This window comes from Cetorhinus maximus, chromosome 34 (assembly GCF_964194155.1).
Source record: "Cetorhinus maximus chromosome 34, sCetMax3.hap1.1, whole genome shotgun sequence".
Classification (NCBI taxonomy): Eukaryota; Metazoa; Chordata; class Chondrichthyes; order Lamniformes; family Cetorhinidae; genus Cetorhinus; species Cetorhinus maximus.
In genome coordinates this window covers 9364106-9382349 of record NC_135912.1, presented here as the reverse complement: position 1 = coordinate 9382349, position 18244 = coordinate 9364106, and the positions used below count along the sequence as shown (strand labels likewise).

At 43.8% G+C, this 18244-nt stretch overlaps 1 protein-coding gene across 2 annotated transcripts in view; it reads left to right on the top strand.

Annotated features, from left to right (window-relative positions):
• Window positions 1-18001, top strand: part of LOC144671731 (misshapen-like kinase 1) — a 253706-nt gene extending 235705 nt beyond the window's left edge. For both annotated transcript variants that reach the window (XM_078533739.1, XM_078533738.1), the window contains 7 exons: window positions 5440-5583; window positions 6273-6407; window positions 9166-9266; window positions 11597-11746; window positions 13693-13852; window positions 15623-15762; window positions 17070-18001. In XM_078533739.1, coding sequence (XP_078389865.1) covers window positions 5440-5583; window positions 6273-6407; window positions 9166-9266; window positions 11597-11746; window positions 13693-13852; window positions 15623-15762; window positions 17070-17153 — 914 coding nt within the window. In that variant the 3' untranslated portion in view covers window positions 17154-18001. The remainder of the gene's footprint in view (window positions 1-5439; window positions 5584-6272; window positions 6408-9165; window positions 9267-11596; window positions 11747-13692; window positions 13853-15622; window positions 15763-17069) is intronic.
• The last annotated feature ends 243 nt before the right edge of the window (window positions 18002-18244 follow it).

The window sequence follows — 18244 nt, the reverse complement described above, 5'->3', positions numbered from 1 at the left end:
ATGTCTTTCACCTGATCACAGGTGTTTTAGTGCTTTAATGGATTTCAGGGCCCAGGGCCAAACCTCATTCTGTATTCTTGGCTGAGAACCCAGACATCCATTAGAGTGTTGAAACAGCTGCGCCCCAGGGAACATATTGCTTATTTGATAGCTCTGGCTCGCTGATCTCTTCTGTGATTTGCATCATGTTTGTTTACACAAGATAGAGGTTTCAAGTGCTTGCTGTTTCAACTGTTGGTACTTTAAAGGGCCTGGATGATTGACACCTTTATTGGCCTGCAGTAAAAGAGTTTTTAAGAAAGTGGAAAGTTATCAAAGAATGACTTTTTTATAGCTTTTTTAATACATCCTATTGTCATTATAGGGTTTATTATATATAGTGGGTGAATGGGACTGGAAGTGCCATAGCTTGGCATGGGGGGCATGAGGGGCCATAGGGAGTGGGTTGGAGGGCTTACCTTGGCATGGGGGGACCATGAGGGGTCAGAGAGATTGTTTTGGTGATGGGGGGCATAACATAGTGTGAGGCGGCATAGGGGTTGTTTGGGGGTGACATTCCTTGGCATAGGGGGACATGAGAGGCCATAGAGAGTGGGTAGGGGTTATAAGGTGGCATGGATGAGACATGGAGCGTGTGTGAGGGCTGGAGAGCCTTTCTGTTTTTATTATAACAGACGAATTGCAATCAGCAGGAAGTGGTATTAGCAAACTGTTGGAACTTCAGATTGATAGGTCCCCAGGTCCTGATGGACTTCATCCTCGGGTCTTAAAATAAGTTGGTTGGTGAGATAGTTGATGCATTGATTGAAATCTTCCAAATTTCACTAGGTTCGGGAAGGTTCCATTAGATTGGAAAATAGCTAATGTAACTCCTTTATTCAAAAAGAGAGGGAGACAGAAAGCAGACAACTATAGGTCAGTTAGCTTGACATCTTTCATCAGGCAATGTTAGAAGCTATTATTAAAGACATTATAACTGGGTACTTAGATAAATTCAAGGTAATCAGGCAGAGACAACAGGGTTTTGTGAAAGGGAAACCATGTTTAACCAATCTTTTGGAGTTGTTTGAAGAAATAACAGGTGCTGTGGATAAAGGGGAACCAGTGGATATACTGTACTTAGTTTCCAGAAGGCATTCGATAAGGTGCCACATCAAAAGTTATTGCGGAAAATTAAAGCTCATGATGTCGGGGGTAACATATTGGTATGGATCGAAGATTGGCTAGCTAACAGGAAGCAGAGAGTAGGCATAAATGGATCATTTTCTAATTGGCAGGATGAGACAAGTGGTGTGCCACAGGGGCCCCAACTCTTCACGATATATATAAATGATTTGGATGAAAGGACCAATGGTATGGTTGCTAAATTTGTGATAGCATAAGGGTAGGTAGGAAACTAAGTTGTGAAGAGGACATGATGAGGCTACAAAAGGATTTGAATAGAGTAAATGAGTGGGCAAAGATCTGGCAAATGGAGTATTATGTGGGCAGATATGAGGTTGTCCATTTTGACAGGAAGAATAAAAGAGAAGCATATCATTTAAATGGTGAGAGATTGCAGAGCTCTGGGTTACAGAGGGATCTGGGTGTCCTGGTGCATGAATCGCAAAAGGTTAGTCTGCAGGTGCAGCAAGTAATTAGCAAAGCTAATAGAATATTATTGTTTATTGTAAGGGGAATTGAATACAAGAGTAGGGAGGTTATGTTTCAGATATACAGGACATTAGTGAGACTACATCTGGAGTGCCGTGTACAGTATTGGTCCCCTTATTTAAGGAAAGGTCGAAATGCATTGGAAGCAGTTCAGAGAAGGTTTACTGGATTAATACCTGGAATGGGTAGATTGTCTTATGAGGAAAGACTAGACAGGCTGGGCTTGTATCTGCTGGAGTTTAGACGAGGCAAGAGGTGACTTGATTGAAACATATAAGATCCTGAGGGGAATAAAAACAGAAAATGCTGAAAAAACTCAGCAGGTCTGATGGCATCTGTGGAGAGAGAAACAGAGTTAACGTTTTGAGTCCTTATGACTCTTCTTCAGAGCAGCTTTTGCTTTTATCTTAAGATCCTGAGCGGACTTGGCAGGATGGAAGTGGAAGGGATGGTTTCTCTTGTGGGAGAATCTAGAACTAGGGGCCACTGTTTAAAAATAAATGGTTGTCCATTTAAGACAGAGATAAGGAAAAAAAATTCTCTGAGGATTGAGAGACTTTGGAATTCTCTTCCTCAAAAGGTGGTTGAGGCAGAGTCTTTGAATATCTTTAAGGCAGAGGTAGGTAGATTCTTAATAAGCAAGGGGGGTGAAAGATTATCGGGGGTAGGCAGGAATGTGGAGTTGAGGTTAAAATCAGATCAGCCATGGTCTTATTGAATATCAGAGCAGGCTCGAGGGGCTGAGTGGCCTGCTCCTTATAACTTGTATGTACGTATGAAGTCTCACAACACCGTGAAAGGCCTTTAAAGAGCACGCCTCCATACCCGGCAGCCCCTGTGGCTGCTTCCAAACTTTTTCCCCACTGCACCCCGAATCTCCGTGCGGGTACTTTCTCCTGAGCTGGGCAGGCTGAGCCAGGAATTTTCCTGCTCCCAGCCGCGAGGATGAAAATCCAGCCCAGTAATTCTGTTTCTCTCTGCACAGGTGCTGCCTGACCTGCTGAGTACATTTTCCGTTTTTATTTCAGCGCTCCAACATCTGCAATATTCTGCTTTTGAAAATGCCTCATTTATCCCTATTCTCTGCTCCCTGCCTGTTAACCAATCCTCTATCCATGCTAATATATCACCCCCAATTCCATTAGCTCTTGTATATTAACCTTTTGTGTGGCACCTAATCAAATGCCTTTTCAAAATCTAGGTATACGACACCTACTGGTTGCCCTTCATCTACCCTACTAGTTACATCCTCAAAAAAATTAATACATTTGTGGAACAGAATTTCTCCTTAGTAAAACCATGTTGATTTGTTCTAATTGTACTATGTTTTTTTAAGTGTAATGTTAAGACTTCCTTAATAATAGATTCCAGCACTTTCCCGATGACTGGATGTCAGGCTAACTGGCCTGTAATTCCCTGTTTCCTCTCTCCCTTCCTTCTTGAAGAATGGTGTTATATTTGCTAACTTCCATGAACTTTGTTTGCTGCAGTTTGTAAAGGCTCAGTTTGACCAAAGTTCCACCTCGCCACAAACTCATGGCTGGCACAATGGCGTCAATACTCACAGGGATTAAAGTTCTGTGTTTAAACAGTATGCATGTCTATGTGTGCGTCACCTAGCTTTTTAAAGTGCCTTTAAACATTCACCCAGAGTGTCAGCTTGGTGCTGGGAGAAAAATCATCTTGCATATCAAGTGCCATATGATATTCTGAGCAAGACACGAGGGAGCAAGTGGAATAACTAAGAGTTGGCTGTTTAAAGTAGGAGGAAGCACTGAAACATAAAAGAGCTGACATTAAGAGGCAAGATTTTTAGCACAATTCCAGTACAAGCATTGAAAGAGCTTCAGTTGGCCTAAAACAGATTTTGGTAAATTCAGCCTGAAAAATCTACCCCCCCCTGATTATTATAAGCAGGATTACTTGCTTATTTATTTTAAATTAAAAATAAAATGAAATTAATCACTCCCAGTCAAATTGCAACTCTCTCCCATTCACCGTGTGACTAATTTCCTACACAGGGCATCTTGTAGGGTCAGACTCGATGATCATTATCACAGGATAGTTGTAGATAAGGAAGACCATTCTAACCATCCAGAATGTCCCCACATTCCAGTATCCAGTTATTTTTCTAAACCATTCCAAGAATTCCAGTAATGCATTTCTGTGGCGCCTTTCACAACCTCAGGACGTGCCAAAGCACTTTAGAGCCAGTGAAGCACTTTTGAGATCTCATCACTATTGTAATGTAGTCAGTTCCTCTGCAGCAAGATTCCGCAAACAGCAATGTGATAATGACCAGATAATCTCATTTATTCATGATGTTGGTTGTGGGATAATTATTTGCCAGGACACTGGGGAGAACTCCCCCTAGGCTGCTCTTTGGAATGGTACCAAGGGATCTTTTACATCCACCTGAGAGGGGAGATGGGGCCTCGGGTTAATGATCATCCAAAACACAGCACCTCTTGCACTGCCTTATTTACTGCACCAGGAGGTTCAGCTGAGAATTTATGCTCGAGTCTTTGGAGTGAGACAAATTTATTTCCTACCATGCCTGAAGATTCTTGTTGCGCACTTTTAAAAGTACCTGTCAGCCATACAACTAAATAAAGTTTCTATCCACTGTGTGTCCCCCCCTTCCCCCCCAAGCTGAATTTAGCATTGTCTTTGTACAGATACTCTTGTATCTTGAAGCAAGGTAATATGATGCAGGTGTAGCAATACTCTTCAGGGTGCTTATTACGTTTAGGGACTGTTTTAATTGCTCGGTGCATTGTGCTGAGATGATTAATGCCCCATTTCTATCGGTTTTAACACCTCCTGTAATTAACTGGAGAGGGTAAAACCTCTTGAGGAGACCTGCGGTGGATTTAATGCAAGCAAGGGAATTGAGCCTAGCACTGAGAGAAAAACAAACACGAGTTGATAACTATTCAAAAGTGAGCGCTGTACATGGAAAGCTCTGTACTGTTGGAGCGTTAGTGCCTCACCCCTTCCTGATTCATTGCAGAGACCATTTGCATCCATCTCCATCTCGTTGACCAAATCGCAATGGCTGCTTGCCATTTTGTGCACGGACAACAGTCCTGGAATTGGAAAGAAAAATATACATGCTTGCTGAAAACTGAAGAATGCAGCATGTTGGGAACATTCAGCCTCTAAAAGACACGTTAGCGTTTTGGGTACAGATGCTGTCAGAACTGACAGAAAAAAGTTTCCTCCCAGAACGTGGTAACAAAATGCAGGGAATAGACAACAGGCGAGTCCAATCAGAAGCACTTATAATTAAATTGTGCATTACCCTTGAGACGCTAGAGATATTCGTGTTCTAGAGATGGTGCAGAAAAGGGTCATGATGTTGATCGCTAATGTCAAAGGTCTCCATTATCAGGGCAGACTGGAGAAACTTCGGTTTTTCAGCCTTGGAAACGTTTACAAAAGGTGATCTGATAGAGGTATATAAGATAATTGAGCGGTTGAAAAAAGTAAATCTGGAAAATTGCTTTGAATCATACTGCAAGAATAAGGCAAGTCGGTGCCCATTCGAACTGGTAAAAAGTAAATTAAAACCAATACCATGAAATAGTTAAACCCATACGTGCACGCATGAGGCAGGTTTGCAAGCAGAGCAGGGAGTCATGAATACCCTTGACTCTCTAAAACAGAACACAATTAGATATTTCAATGGGAGGACTTTAGTTTTTTTCTGGTTTGGCTTATTGGCTTCTGTCCTCTTGTGGTTGTTCTGTGCCTAGTTCACTGTGCATTCTGTTTTTACTAAAGGTGTGAATCTGCTGGTGGGAACAGAGAACGGGTTGATGCTACTCGACCGCAGTGGGCAAGGCAAAGTGTACAGCCTCATCAGTCGCCGACGTTTCCAGCAGATGGACGTTTTAGAAGGGTTGAACCTTCTCATCACTATATCAGGTGCATAAAGTTCAGAGGTGAAACTTGAAGCAAGTGCTGCAGCACCAGCAGCCAGTGTGTGAGCTACCAGTGCAAAATGGAGATGGGGTATCTAGAAAGTGGTGATATCAAAGAGCTGGGGAATTTCAGTTCAGCTTAATTCTCTCCTTACTTGACATCCACACACAGCACTTAACACCAAGTCTCAATGGGTGGCAATTGAGAACAGGAATGTTTTCTGATTGGGGTTTTCCCACCATTTCAATTCTTGACCCTGGGACCAAGTGCAGCACCACAGCCAAGATCAAGCAGTTCAGTAAAGATCAGGGGCACTAGCATTTCCATTCCCAGAACAAGCTACACTATGATTGCTGTTATGAGTAGCACGTTGCACTGAAGCTAGCCACATTATAATCTGGAGCATAAGGCACAAGTCACTACTGACAACTGCTATATGGAGTCAGCTTGAAGAAGCCAGGGCCCTTCCCCTAAAAGGGGAGGGACAAACAACCTGTGCTAGCCTTACATTCACCTCCCAGCGCCACCATTGTAGCGCATGTTTGTTTCCACTTTAACTTCACAATGAGGGGATCCCCAGTCAGGTTTCTGGAGAGGGGAGAAAGGGAGCAATAATTTTTTCTTGCCGTTAAGAGAAACTGGCCATGTTTGATCAGTAAACTCGCTGAATTTTGTTTGAATTATCATACCAGGTAAACGAAACAAGCTACGTGTGTATTACTTGTCCTGGCTGCGGAATAAGATTTTGCACAATGATCCAGAAGTGGAGAAGAAGCAGGGCTGGACCACAGTGGGAGACATGGAGGGCTGTGTGCACTACAAAGTGGGTAAGTAAAGTGTTGAGCGCCAGTCAGATGTGAGTAGATCAATTCCTCTCTTGAAAGTTGTGCTGCCTGGCACTCGAGTGTTGGCCACCAAACCTGGCTCTGGCAGCCAGGCATTCCAGATGAGAAGTACAATCCACACATTTAACATTTGTTTGAATAAAAGCCCATTGTGACCTTGGTTACATGGGCAGTCAATGTTTCAGCAGATGGTGCCCCTGCTATGTTGAAAGATATATATTGGCAATAACTCAGGATTAAAGCTCTGAGGGACAGAGAGTCGTTGTCGACTACACTCAAATTATTAGTTCAAAGTTTGGACAAGAAATTGAGTAGGTAAGGCATTGATAAAAATTAGTGAAAAAATGCTAACTGATGGACTTTACTAAATAAGGGCAAGGAAGCAAAAGCATTGGACCACAAAATGTACTAGGAATGAGGTTTTGCTACCTATGTTGTTGGTTCTTATGTGGACCTAACTGTGGCAGTCTCCCATCTTGTAAAATGATGGTTTGTGCTGTGCTGGTCAACCCTGTGATAAGCATGGGCTGGTGTGGCTCAGGAACCCCACTCTAACATAGCAGTCTCTGCCGCCTCAACTGCGGAGGAAGACAAGTGGGCTGCGAAAGTGCAGGATTCACTGGCCTCTGTTTCCCCTCAGCCCTCTTTCCAGCCAGCTGAACTTTCGTTTCTGCTCGCCCTTCCAAACAGTTAACCTCCAGAGGACATGGCCATCAGTGACTGTCTTGCAGTTGTCATTGTCAATATTGCCATCTTCACATCTCGCTTGCAGGTGTCCTTGTAGCGGACATATGGAGCCCAGGTGCTTGTGACCCAATGGCCAATTCACCTTACAGAAGGTCTTTTGGTACATGGCCGTCATCCATCTGATGAACGTGGCCAGGCCAGCTCTGATGTCATTGCAATGAGTGTATGCTGATGGAATTAGCATGCTCCAGAGACTCTGAGTGGTGACCTTGTCCTACGAAGAGATGCTGAGGACACGTCTGAGACAGAGAAGGGGGAAACTGTTCAGCCTTTGCTCCTGCCTAGCATGTGTTGCCCAGGCCTTACCACTGCAAAGGAGTGCACTGAGGATGCACACTTGGTAGACTCGCAGTTTGCTGTTCTGAGTTAGGTTGCTGTTGTTCCACACACCCTTACACAGCTTGGACATAACAGCTGCAGCTTTTGCAATGCTTGTGTTGATTTCAGTAGTGACAGATTGCTGGTGATTTTGGAGCCTAGCTACGTGAAGTTATCCACAACCTCCAGTGTCACATTGTCAGTGCTGGTGGATGGCTGTATGGCAACACCTGCACTTCACTCCAACGACTATTGTTCTTCTGTGTGTCTTCGCTGTGAGTGTTAATGAGCTATTAGCTCAGTAGCATTATATTGAGCCTGATCAAGCTCACATCTTACTCCCACAAGCACAGAGCTCCTAGCAGGGCGGTACTTGAAAGTGGAATTGTGACTATTTTTCCCTTTAATCCCAGCCAATTATAGTATTGAGAGAGGAGCCTTGGCTAATTTGACCTTCTAACCTTGGCCAATTATAGTGAACCAATTGCAGTTGCACGTGGGATCTTTCTTTGCATATGGTTCAGCCACTTAGTGCATTAATTTGAACACTGCGGATACCGGAAACCAAGATAGAAAATGCTGCGAATACTCAGCAGGCCAAGCAGCATCAGTGGAGAGAGAAACAAAATTGATGTTTTAGGTCACTGACCCTTCCCCCACCCACTCCTTTCCCCTCCACCCCTCCAAATTCTGCTACTGCGTATGTGTGATTGAGGAGCAGGGAGCTTAATAGCAAACCTTCCCCCAACTTCTAACTTTGTTTCAAGGCTTGATAAGCTGTGTGAATCTGTCTTTGTCTCTGACACTCTCTTGACAAATGAAGGCTGCCAGCAACCCCTTGTACAGTGAAGCGTGCACTCTCTCTCTGGCTCTCTCTCTCTCTGGCACGCTGTCTTTCCCTCTGGTGCTCGCTCTCTTTCTCTCTCCCTCTCCCTCTCTCTCTCTCTTTGGCGCAAATGCGCTCTCTTTCTCGTTCTCTGGCGCTCGCGCGCACGCTCTCTCTGGTGCTTGCTCTCGCGCTCTCTCTGGCACTGTCTCTCTCTTTCTCTCTGGAGCTTGCTCGCTTTCACTCTCTGACGCGTGCTCTCTCGCGCGCTCTCTCTCTCTGTCTCCCTGTCTCCCTCTCTGTCTCTCTCTCTGGCATTCTCTCTCAGCTGTCCTCCCTGAGTGACAAAAAGCTCCTCTGCTGCAGAAATTCAGAGCACAGTGTCACATTTTTATCATCAGTTCTGTGTCATCGTCTCTGAAATCTATTGTAATGCAAGTAGTTTTGGAAACAGTTCTGGGTCTGGTTGGTGTTGGGGAAGCAATCATCAAAGGGCGCTGTCTTGACCCCTTATCAGGACCTTTCTCTTGACAGGTCAATGACCTGAAAGATTAAACTCTGTTTGTCTCTCCACTACTTTGAATTTCAGTCCATTAAGCTGCTAGGCCATATGCAATGCAAGGAATTCTTTTACGACATGTAAAATATGCTCTGCTGTCCTTTAATGAATGGTCTGGATTCATCCCTTTTCTTCCCTACCCCAGGAGAGCGATGGACCTACTCAAAGACCAGGCTAATTCAGAATCCAGGCCATTCCTGGCCACATGGGATCAGGTTTCACCTTTTGGGTACTTGAATTTAACAGAAGACAGTTGGGCTAATCTTTACATTGTGCTGTTTAATTCACAGTGAAGTACGAGAGGATCAAGTTCCTGGTTATTGCTCTGAAGAACTCGGTTGAGGTCTATGCCTGGGCCCCGAAGCCTTACCACAAGTTCATGGCATTTAAGGTCAAGTTTTGTTTTGTACTCGCTGAAGATGACTCTAGATTAACCTTCACCATAATAGTCAATGCAAGTTGAAATGCAGCCTGTTAACATTGCAGATAGATAGAGGGTTTTGATTAAGGAAATTATTACAGTACGAGAAATAGTGAATGTCCTTGAGCGGCCAAAGACAAGAATCATTTTGGTTGGAGTGAAGAAACAATCGAGGGGTTAATTAGAGTTTTCTAGAAGTTGCCACATGAGAAGGAAATATAAAAACAGATTTACAAAGAAATGACCGAGAGATGCATGAACTATAGAGTACTAATAATGGGAGACTTTACCCCAATATTGAATGGGACAATGATTGTATCCAGGACAGAGAAGAAGAAGAATTTTTGAAGTGATTTCAGGAGAATTTTCTTGATCAGTTTGTTTTCCACCCAATAAGACAGGAGGCATTGCTGCTCCGGTCCTGGAGGAATGAAGTGGGTCAAGTGAAGAATGTCAGCATGGAGGAACATCTCTGGAATTAGATTAGTTATGGAGATGGATAAAGAGCAACCTAGAATAAAAACACTTAACTGGAGGAGGGCTCATGTTAGCGGATTGAGCAGAGATTTGGTCTGAGTAAATTGGAGTCTGAGACTGGCAAGCAGAAATAATCTTTAAAGAGGAAATGTTTTGGATGCAGTCTCGATACATTCACACAAAAAGGAGTAGAAGGACAACCAAAGCCCTCTAAAATTAACGGATTTACATATAAAATTCTTTAGAGCTTTGACAGCATAGGAGGCTATTTTCCCGGCTAAGGAGTCTAGAACGAGGGCCACAGATCCAGAGTAAAGGGTCGGCCATTTATGACTGAGGCGTAAAATTTCTTAACTCAAGGGGTTGTGTACCTTTGGAATTCTCAGTCAGAGAGCTGTGGATGCTCAGTCAGAGTATATTCAACAACAGCAAGTTTACTTGTTTCGTGTCTTTGACATAATAAAATGCCCCAAGAGGCTTCACTGAGGCATTCAAGAGCAAAATCTATCATTGTAGAGAAGAGTAGATAAGCAAAGGTTTGGTCAGAGAGATAGGTTTCAGGGTGTATCTTAAAGGAGGAAAGTGAGGCAGAGAGAGGTTTACGGAAGGAATTCTAGAGATTAGGATTTAGGCAACTCAAAGACTGGCTGCGAAGGGCGGAGCAATTAAAACCTGGAATGCTCACGAGGGCAGAATTAGAGGAGCGCAGATATCTGGGGGTGAGGCGATAGAAGGATTTGAGAATGAGCGTGAGAACAGTCAAATATAGCTGTTGTTTAACTGGGAGCCAGTGTAGGTCAGCGAGCACAGGGGTGATGTGTGAAGGGCACTTTGTATAAGTTAGGAAACTGGCAACATGAGAACCTGGGCTTTATAAATTGAGGCCCAGAGTACAAAAGCCAAGAAGTTATGCTAAACCTTTATGAAGTATAGTGTCTACCGGACGCCACACTTTAGGAAGGACATGAAGGCTTTGGAGAGGATGAGGGATTACAGTCATTCTCTTCAGAGCAGAGGTGATTTGAAGGAGGTGTTTATAATTATGAAGGATTTAGATAGAGTAAATAAAGGAAAATGGTTTCCAATGGCCGAAGGGCCAATAGCCAGAGGGAACAAATCTAAGGTGATTGGCCAAAGATCCAGAGGTGATGTGAGGAATAACTTCTTTATGAGCAAGTGATTATGATTTGAAATGAACTGCCTGATAAGGTGGTGGATAAAGGTTTAATCGTAATTCTCAAAGGGAATTGGATAAATACTTGAAGGAGAACGAAAATTGCAGGGCTATGAGAAAACAGCAGGTTTGGATCACTCTTCAAAAGAGCCAGTGCAGACTTGATGGGCTAAATGGCCTCTTCCTGTGCTGTACAATTCTATAATTCTGTTAAACCCAAAAAGATGATGGGAAGGAATTGACCCGATTTGTAAACTGAGAAAACATCAATCTTGCGACTCACCCATTTATTGAGTGAGTGGGATTAGTGGAGTGTGAAGAAAGAAGGAAAGACGTAATTTTTAGAGCACTTTCCAAGTGTTTTGTAGCTATGAAGGACTTTCAAAGTCTAGTCACTCTTATCCTTTGGAAAGGTGTCAAGAAATTGCAAAGTCCCACAAATAACAAAATGACCAGATAACCTGTTTTGATGTTTGTGGTGTAAATGTTTACCAGGAAGAACCGTGAAACAGCGCTGTGGGATCTTTTACACGCATTAAAGAAATGCCCTTAAGTAAATCAAAACATGTTTTGTTGACACCATCCGACAGCCTGAATTGTCAAAAGGATGCTGGAGAGAGAATTTCAATTGTTTCCATTTCCTTTACAGTCATTTTCAGATCTGCCTCATAGACCGACATTGGTCGACTTGACTGTAGAAGAAGGTCAGAGGTTAAAGGTTATATATGGATCTAATAGTGGCTTTCATGCAGTCGATGTGGATTCGGGAAACACCTATGACATTTACATCCCAGTGCATGTGAGTTTTGAGGAGCTTGTATTTATTTCTTCTGCATTTTCTAACTGCAGCCCAGAATGAGAGATATCTGTGGATTGCAGCGATGCCTTGTTTTGGACTTGTCACTCAGTTTTCCCCTATGTTGGTTGGAAGCAGTTTATACTTTGCCATCGTTGCTGTCCGTGGCACTCTTGGCACAGGTGCATTTCAGACACTCATGCAGCACGACAGTGACTGTCATCCTGTGGGTGTGTGCCTAGGTCATAACAGGCAAAGTCATAAGAACATAAGAAATAGGAACGGGAGTAGACCATTCGGCCCTTCGAGCCTGCTCCACTATTCAATAGGATCGTGGCTGAATCGTCTTGTGTTTAGATTTCCACATTCCCACCTAACCCCGATGACCTTTGATTCCTTTGCCTAACAAGAATCTATCTACATCTGCCTTAAAAATATTCAATGACCCCGCCTCCACCGTCTTCTGAGGCAGAGAGTTTCAAAGCCGCACAACCCTCAGAGAAAAAAAATTCCCCTCCTCTCTGTCCTAAAAGGGCAATCCCTAATTTTAAACCAGTGCCCCCTAGTTCTGGACTCACCCGCAAGAGGAAACATCCTTTCCACGTCCACCTTGTCAAGACCATTCAGGATCTTGTACACTTCAATCAAATCACCCCTCACTCTTCTAAACTCCTGTGGAAACAAGCCCAATCTGCCCAACATTTTCTCATAAGACAACCCACTCATTTCAGGTATCAATCTAGTAAACCTCCTTTGAACCCTCTCCAATACATTTCCACCCTTCCTTAAATAAGGAGACCAAAAGTCAATGTTTGAATTCGTGTTATATGAGTTAGTGGTTGCACTTGGCCAATTACAAAACCCCACAAACAGCAAAATGAGCAGAAAACCTGTCTTGACATTTGTTGGGGTGAATATTGGCCAGTGTTCCAGAACAACCCTGGGGAGAGAACGTAGTTATGTTCAGCTATGGTAGAATGGCCTGTTGCCCAGGCTCCCTAGTGAGGGATTGCCTCTTGGAGAGATGCTGTGCGGTGACCGGTCCCTGTTAAATCATATATCAGGAAATTTCAGAGGAGAAAGTGATTGTCTATGGGACAGGCGCTCAGATAGGTGATAACTGGTGGAATTAACACACTTGTCTCTTTTTGCTGGGATGAGAGTTTGGCAATAAGTTGCAAGTTTCATCTAAAAGGCAACTGACTGGCTGGCACAGGAAATACAGAAATGCAACTCATCAGTACTGGCACCTCAACCTGCCACTGAGAAAAACTGGCATCTGTCCACTCTTAACCATCGAATAGAAATTGTTAAAATGGCACAATCCAGCCTGTTAACTCTACATTTCCAACGTCAGCCATGTCAGGCTAAATTGTGATATGTTCGGTTTTGGCCAGTAAAGCCAAGGCGAGATGTATTTGGTCTGGGAGAGGGTACAGAATGGGTTCAGAATGATAACGGGGCATACAGCGTTAATTTATCAGGATAGATTGCAGAGATTAAGATTGTATTTCCTGGAATCTAGAAGGTTGAGCAGTGATCTAGCCAGGATGCCTAAAATGTAAGGGAGTTTTGATTAAAGTAGATATTGAGAAACTTATTTCCTCTCATGGCAGAATCCAGAATAAGGGCTTGTAAATTTAAAATTCGATCCAGGTCATGTAGGAGCGAAAATCTGAAGCAATTTTTCACACGCAAGGTATGGAAATTTGGAAATCACTCCTCGAAAGGCTATGGATGCTGGGCGACAATTAGAATTCTCCAAACTGGAAGATAGATTTTTGTTGGGTATGGGTGTCGAGGGATATAGATCAAAGGTGGGTAAACAGAATTAAGGTAGAAATTACCTATTGTCAAATGGTGGAAGGGGCGTAAGGGGTTGAATGGCCTACTCTTTGTTGCCATGTGCACTGGTTCTACCTCTGAAACCTTTTGGTTTCTCTATCTAGATTCAGACCCATGTAGTGCCTCACGCTATTGTAATTTTGCCCAACACTGCTGGAATGGAAATGCTTCTGTGCTATGAAGATGAGGGAGTTTATGTGAACACCTACGGCCGTATCACCAAGGATGTGGTGTTGCAATGGGGTGAGATGCCGACCTCTGTTGGTAAGTTGCTCATGATATGACCTTTCTCTGGGGCTTTTCTTTTCACCTGTGACTGTCCTTTTACCTCTCCAAGGCAGGGAGACTGTAGCTGATAAGAGAGGCCATTGTGTGAGACATGAGGAGCGTCAACCCATTCAAGCATGGGACCATCATGACCAATCCCAGGCCTATTCTCTGGACACCCCCTTGCGAACTCTTTAAGCATTTGATATTTTACCTCGTTACCCTCAACACCTATTTTGCCGCCACACCCCCCCCGCAACCACATTTCAGCTCTCGAATTCCGAGCAGTTTCTTGATTTTGCAGTGCTATTGATTGCCTCATCGTGGTCATGGCTTCCTTAGAGCAGTTTCATCCACAGCCCTTTCATGTCACTTTCTATATGTATAAATCTTTAGAAATGGCTTTATAGCTCTTAGTTCTGGCATTTTAAAGATTAATCTTTTCCTTTAATGACCTAGCCAGGTTCTACAGAGACCTCAGCCTGACACAATTATCTGCAAAGGACACTTTGACATTAGATTCAGAAAAGGCAGTGTGCTGATCAAGGTGCCATTATTAACTGTAGCTAAGGGTTCAGAGAAATGATTGTTCCTACCGCAAGCAATACCGACGTTTGGTCAGGACGGGATTGTGCTGGGCTCTGATTCACAGCCCACAGTCAGTAAGGAGAATCTCCACTCTGTTGGCTGGTACCTGTGGAACTGCACGACAACGCAAGTCCACATTTCCTTCTTCCTCACTCCCGAATGAAGAAACATATAGGGTGTTCCCTCCCAAAGTTTAGATCAGGAGCACCATGTTTGGTCACTTCTTGCCATCAGAGAGACCTTGTAGCAGTTGTCAGTGCATTGCTATACTGAGTGGCAAGTTACACTACACTCCACCCTGCCTCACCTTGCACCTTGGCAGATAGATTCTGTTTTAAATGACTGAGTCTGAGATTTAAGCAGTCTGTCCTTAAGGTGTCACATTGGACACTGACAAGAGCTCCTGACCTCCTATTCAGGCCACCATGAAGGATGTCTATTTCCACCTCCGTAACATCTCCCAACTTCACCCCGTCTCAGCTCATCTGCTGCTGAAACCCTCATTCATGTCGTTGTTAGCTTTAGACTTTAACTATTCCAATAGCTTCCTCACTGGTCATCCAAAACCCTGCTGCCCATGTCCTAATTCGCACGGAGTCCTGTTCCCCTATCACCCCTGTGCTTGCTGACCTCCACTGGCTCCTGGGAAAACAACATCTCAATTTAAAAATTCTCATCCTTGTTTTCAAATCCCTCCATGGCCTTGCCTCTCCCTATCTCTCTCATCTGCTCCAGCCCTACAACCCTCCAAGATCTCGGTGATCCTCTGATTCCAGCCTCTTGAGCATCCTCGGTTTTAATCACTCCATCGTTAACAGCTGTGCCTTCAGATACCTAGGCCCCAGGCTCTGGAATTCCCTCCCTAAATTTCTCCGCCTCTCTACCTCACTTTCCTCCTTTAAGGCACTCCTTAAAGCCCATCTCACTGACCAAACTTTTGGTCATCTGTCCTTATTCCTCACGATGTGGCTCAAGATTGTACTTTGTTTTGTAAGGCTTTGTGAATTGTTGTTAAGTTAAAGGTGCTTTATCAATATAAGTTGTTGTTTAATACTGACTGACCTACAGGTGGAAGATGCGCCAGACCCTGTGAACAGTTCTCCTAAAGTCCAGTATCCATTGCTGGAGCTGACCACTTCCTATAATTCCTATGTAACTGTACGTTGTGTATTTATGCAGCATACATCTGCTCGAACCAGATCATGGGTTGGGGCGAGAAGGCAATCGAAATCCGCTCTGTTGAAACAGGTCACCTTGATGGAGTTTTCATGCACAAAAGAGCACAGCGGCTAAAATTCCTCTGTGAACGGAACGATAAGGTAATACGTGATATTGGGAATCACACGTGGGTTTTATGTAGAATGAAAAGTATCTGCTGGCTCTGTTAGTGAAGGTGGCGTGTAACTGAGTCTTTACAAAGTGGGAAACATTTCTGCTTCAATCCGATGAACCTACAGAGTACACACTGGGTGAGAGGACATAATAGTCATTGTATCAAGCTGAGGATAAACATTTAATTTGTAAAAGTTTGAAGGGGGAGACAACAAGGCTCTCTTAACCAAATAAACCCACATACTGACTTTTGACCAACACACCCACGTTGACCAAGAGAAAGCTAGTTTGTTTAACTCACTATGATTGGAGGTTGGGGGGGCAGGGATATCTCCTGCATGGGCTAAAAGACATTGCGTTCCACCAATGATTTGACCTCCCTCTCTTATGTTGACCCCCTTGACCCCACACAGATTGCTGTAGGCAGTGGGCTGGTCCAACACATCAATGCGATCAATGTTGCTCTTTGGTTGACCTTGTGAACCATCACATTTCAGCAACCTGTAACTTCTACCTCCTTTTCCCTATGACAGGCAAAGGACTGTGTGTTACCAACTTCCACACAACGTGACTCAGCCGGGAAAACTGTTTTTGCTTCACCCTTTTCTGCTTTCCTCCTCCCACTCACCCCCACCCCCAACCCTACTCCCCGACCCAAGAAGTGCGAGTATTCGTTGAGACTGCGATAATTGTATCAATCCTAAAAAGGTACAGGAGAAGGTGCAAGGAAGATTTGTTATGTATATTCTCCAGTTCTAGCGTCATTCCATCAGGAAAGGCTGAACAGGCTTGGATCCCTTCTCTCTAGAACAGAGAAGGCTGAGGGTTGATCTGACAGAGGTCTTTAAAATTATGAGAGGAGAGTAGATGTTATGGGCAAGATGAAAACTGATAAATCCAAAAGCAATTTCAGGAGAAACCTTTTTACCCATAGAGTGGGGAGAACCTGGAACTCAATATCACATGGAGTGGTTGGGATAAATAGTATCGACGAATTTGAGAGGAAGCTGGATAAACACGCAGGGGAAAGGAATGGAAGGATATGCTTATAGGACGAGGTGAAGAGGCTCATGTGGAACATAAACACCAGCATGGAACTGATGGGCTGAATGGCCTGTTTCTGTGCCATTTGTCGTTTGCGTTTATATTAGCTGGGGTTCACTTGCTGCTTGTTCCCATTTACAGTGGAAGTGAGGATTAATAAAATACACCAATGCCACAAGAAACAAGTGCGGCCTCTTGTTTGTGAAACTTTATTGTACCTATCTCACTCCTACCTTTTGATTTCTTGCAGGTATTTTTTGCCTCCGTCCGTTCTGGTGGAAGCAGTCAAGTTTACTTCATGACATTAAATAGGAACACAATCATGAACTGGTAAAGGACAACATGTTGGACTACTGAAGAGTTGGATACTGTAAATAAGTAGGACGGTGCGTTTTGTAGATCAGAGCTTTAAACAAGAGTTAAAAGGCCTCGGAAAGGTTTCTGTGGAACTTGCAGTGGATCTCGTGCCTCAAAAGACATTGTCAATGAAGCTGTTTCTTTTCAATTTAATGTTTTCCTTTCCCTTTCTGGAGAACGAATTTGACAGCTTGGCTGCAGTCACGTGACCCACCCAGCATGCTTTTCTCTCTGGAAGCCCAGGCTGCTTGTTATTGGTGGCAGATCACATGGAAAGAGTGTGCATTGGTTAAGGTTGTGTGGGGAGGGAATGGGGTGAAGAATAACGGGTCAAAGTGATTCTAAATGAGCCACTGTTCTAGTTGGGGTAGGGAGCACCAAATACTAGTGCGACCCAATCTGAGCCATTTCAGGCCACTTTCCAAGGATGGGTAGATAGGAAAACCTGGTTTGAGCCCAGACTGGCAGTTCGGCTGTTTTGGGTTATTTTCTTTTGCTTATTTTAGAGTAGAATTAAGGTTTAAAAAATAGTTTTGCAAATTCTTTTCATAAATCCAAACAAGTGACCAATTGTGCAGAAAGCGACTCGTTGTTCAGTCGCCTATTATTCGAGACGCTGAAAGGTGTGGGTCACCCTATTGTTGATTTGAGGGACCATTCAACTCCATTTAAGGATCATTTCAGCCTCAGGTAAGCTGGTTTTGAGGTGAGGGGAGAGAAAAGAAAACATATCAACCACCACAGTGCACCATTTTTATTAAAGTGCCATCTTACAATGTCTCCTCAAGGTGTGCCTGATTGGCAATGTTGGGCTGTCCATACAGTCTGGGCCTAATTGAGGAGAGTCCAGACCACTCAATATGCTTCTAAGTGTCTGGTAAAGTCTCCTCCTTCTCTGTCTCACCTACAAAGGTTTGGCATAGATTATTCACTTGTACATCCACTATCAAGTTAAATCTGACCTCTCTCTCTCTCTCTCTCTCTCTCTCTCTGTTGATTTTGATACCTGTTCATACAGATGACAGTGACAAAATGTGAAGGGCACAAGAAGGCTGTAACAGACCGAGC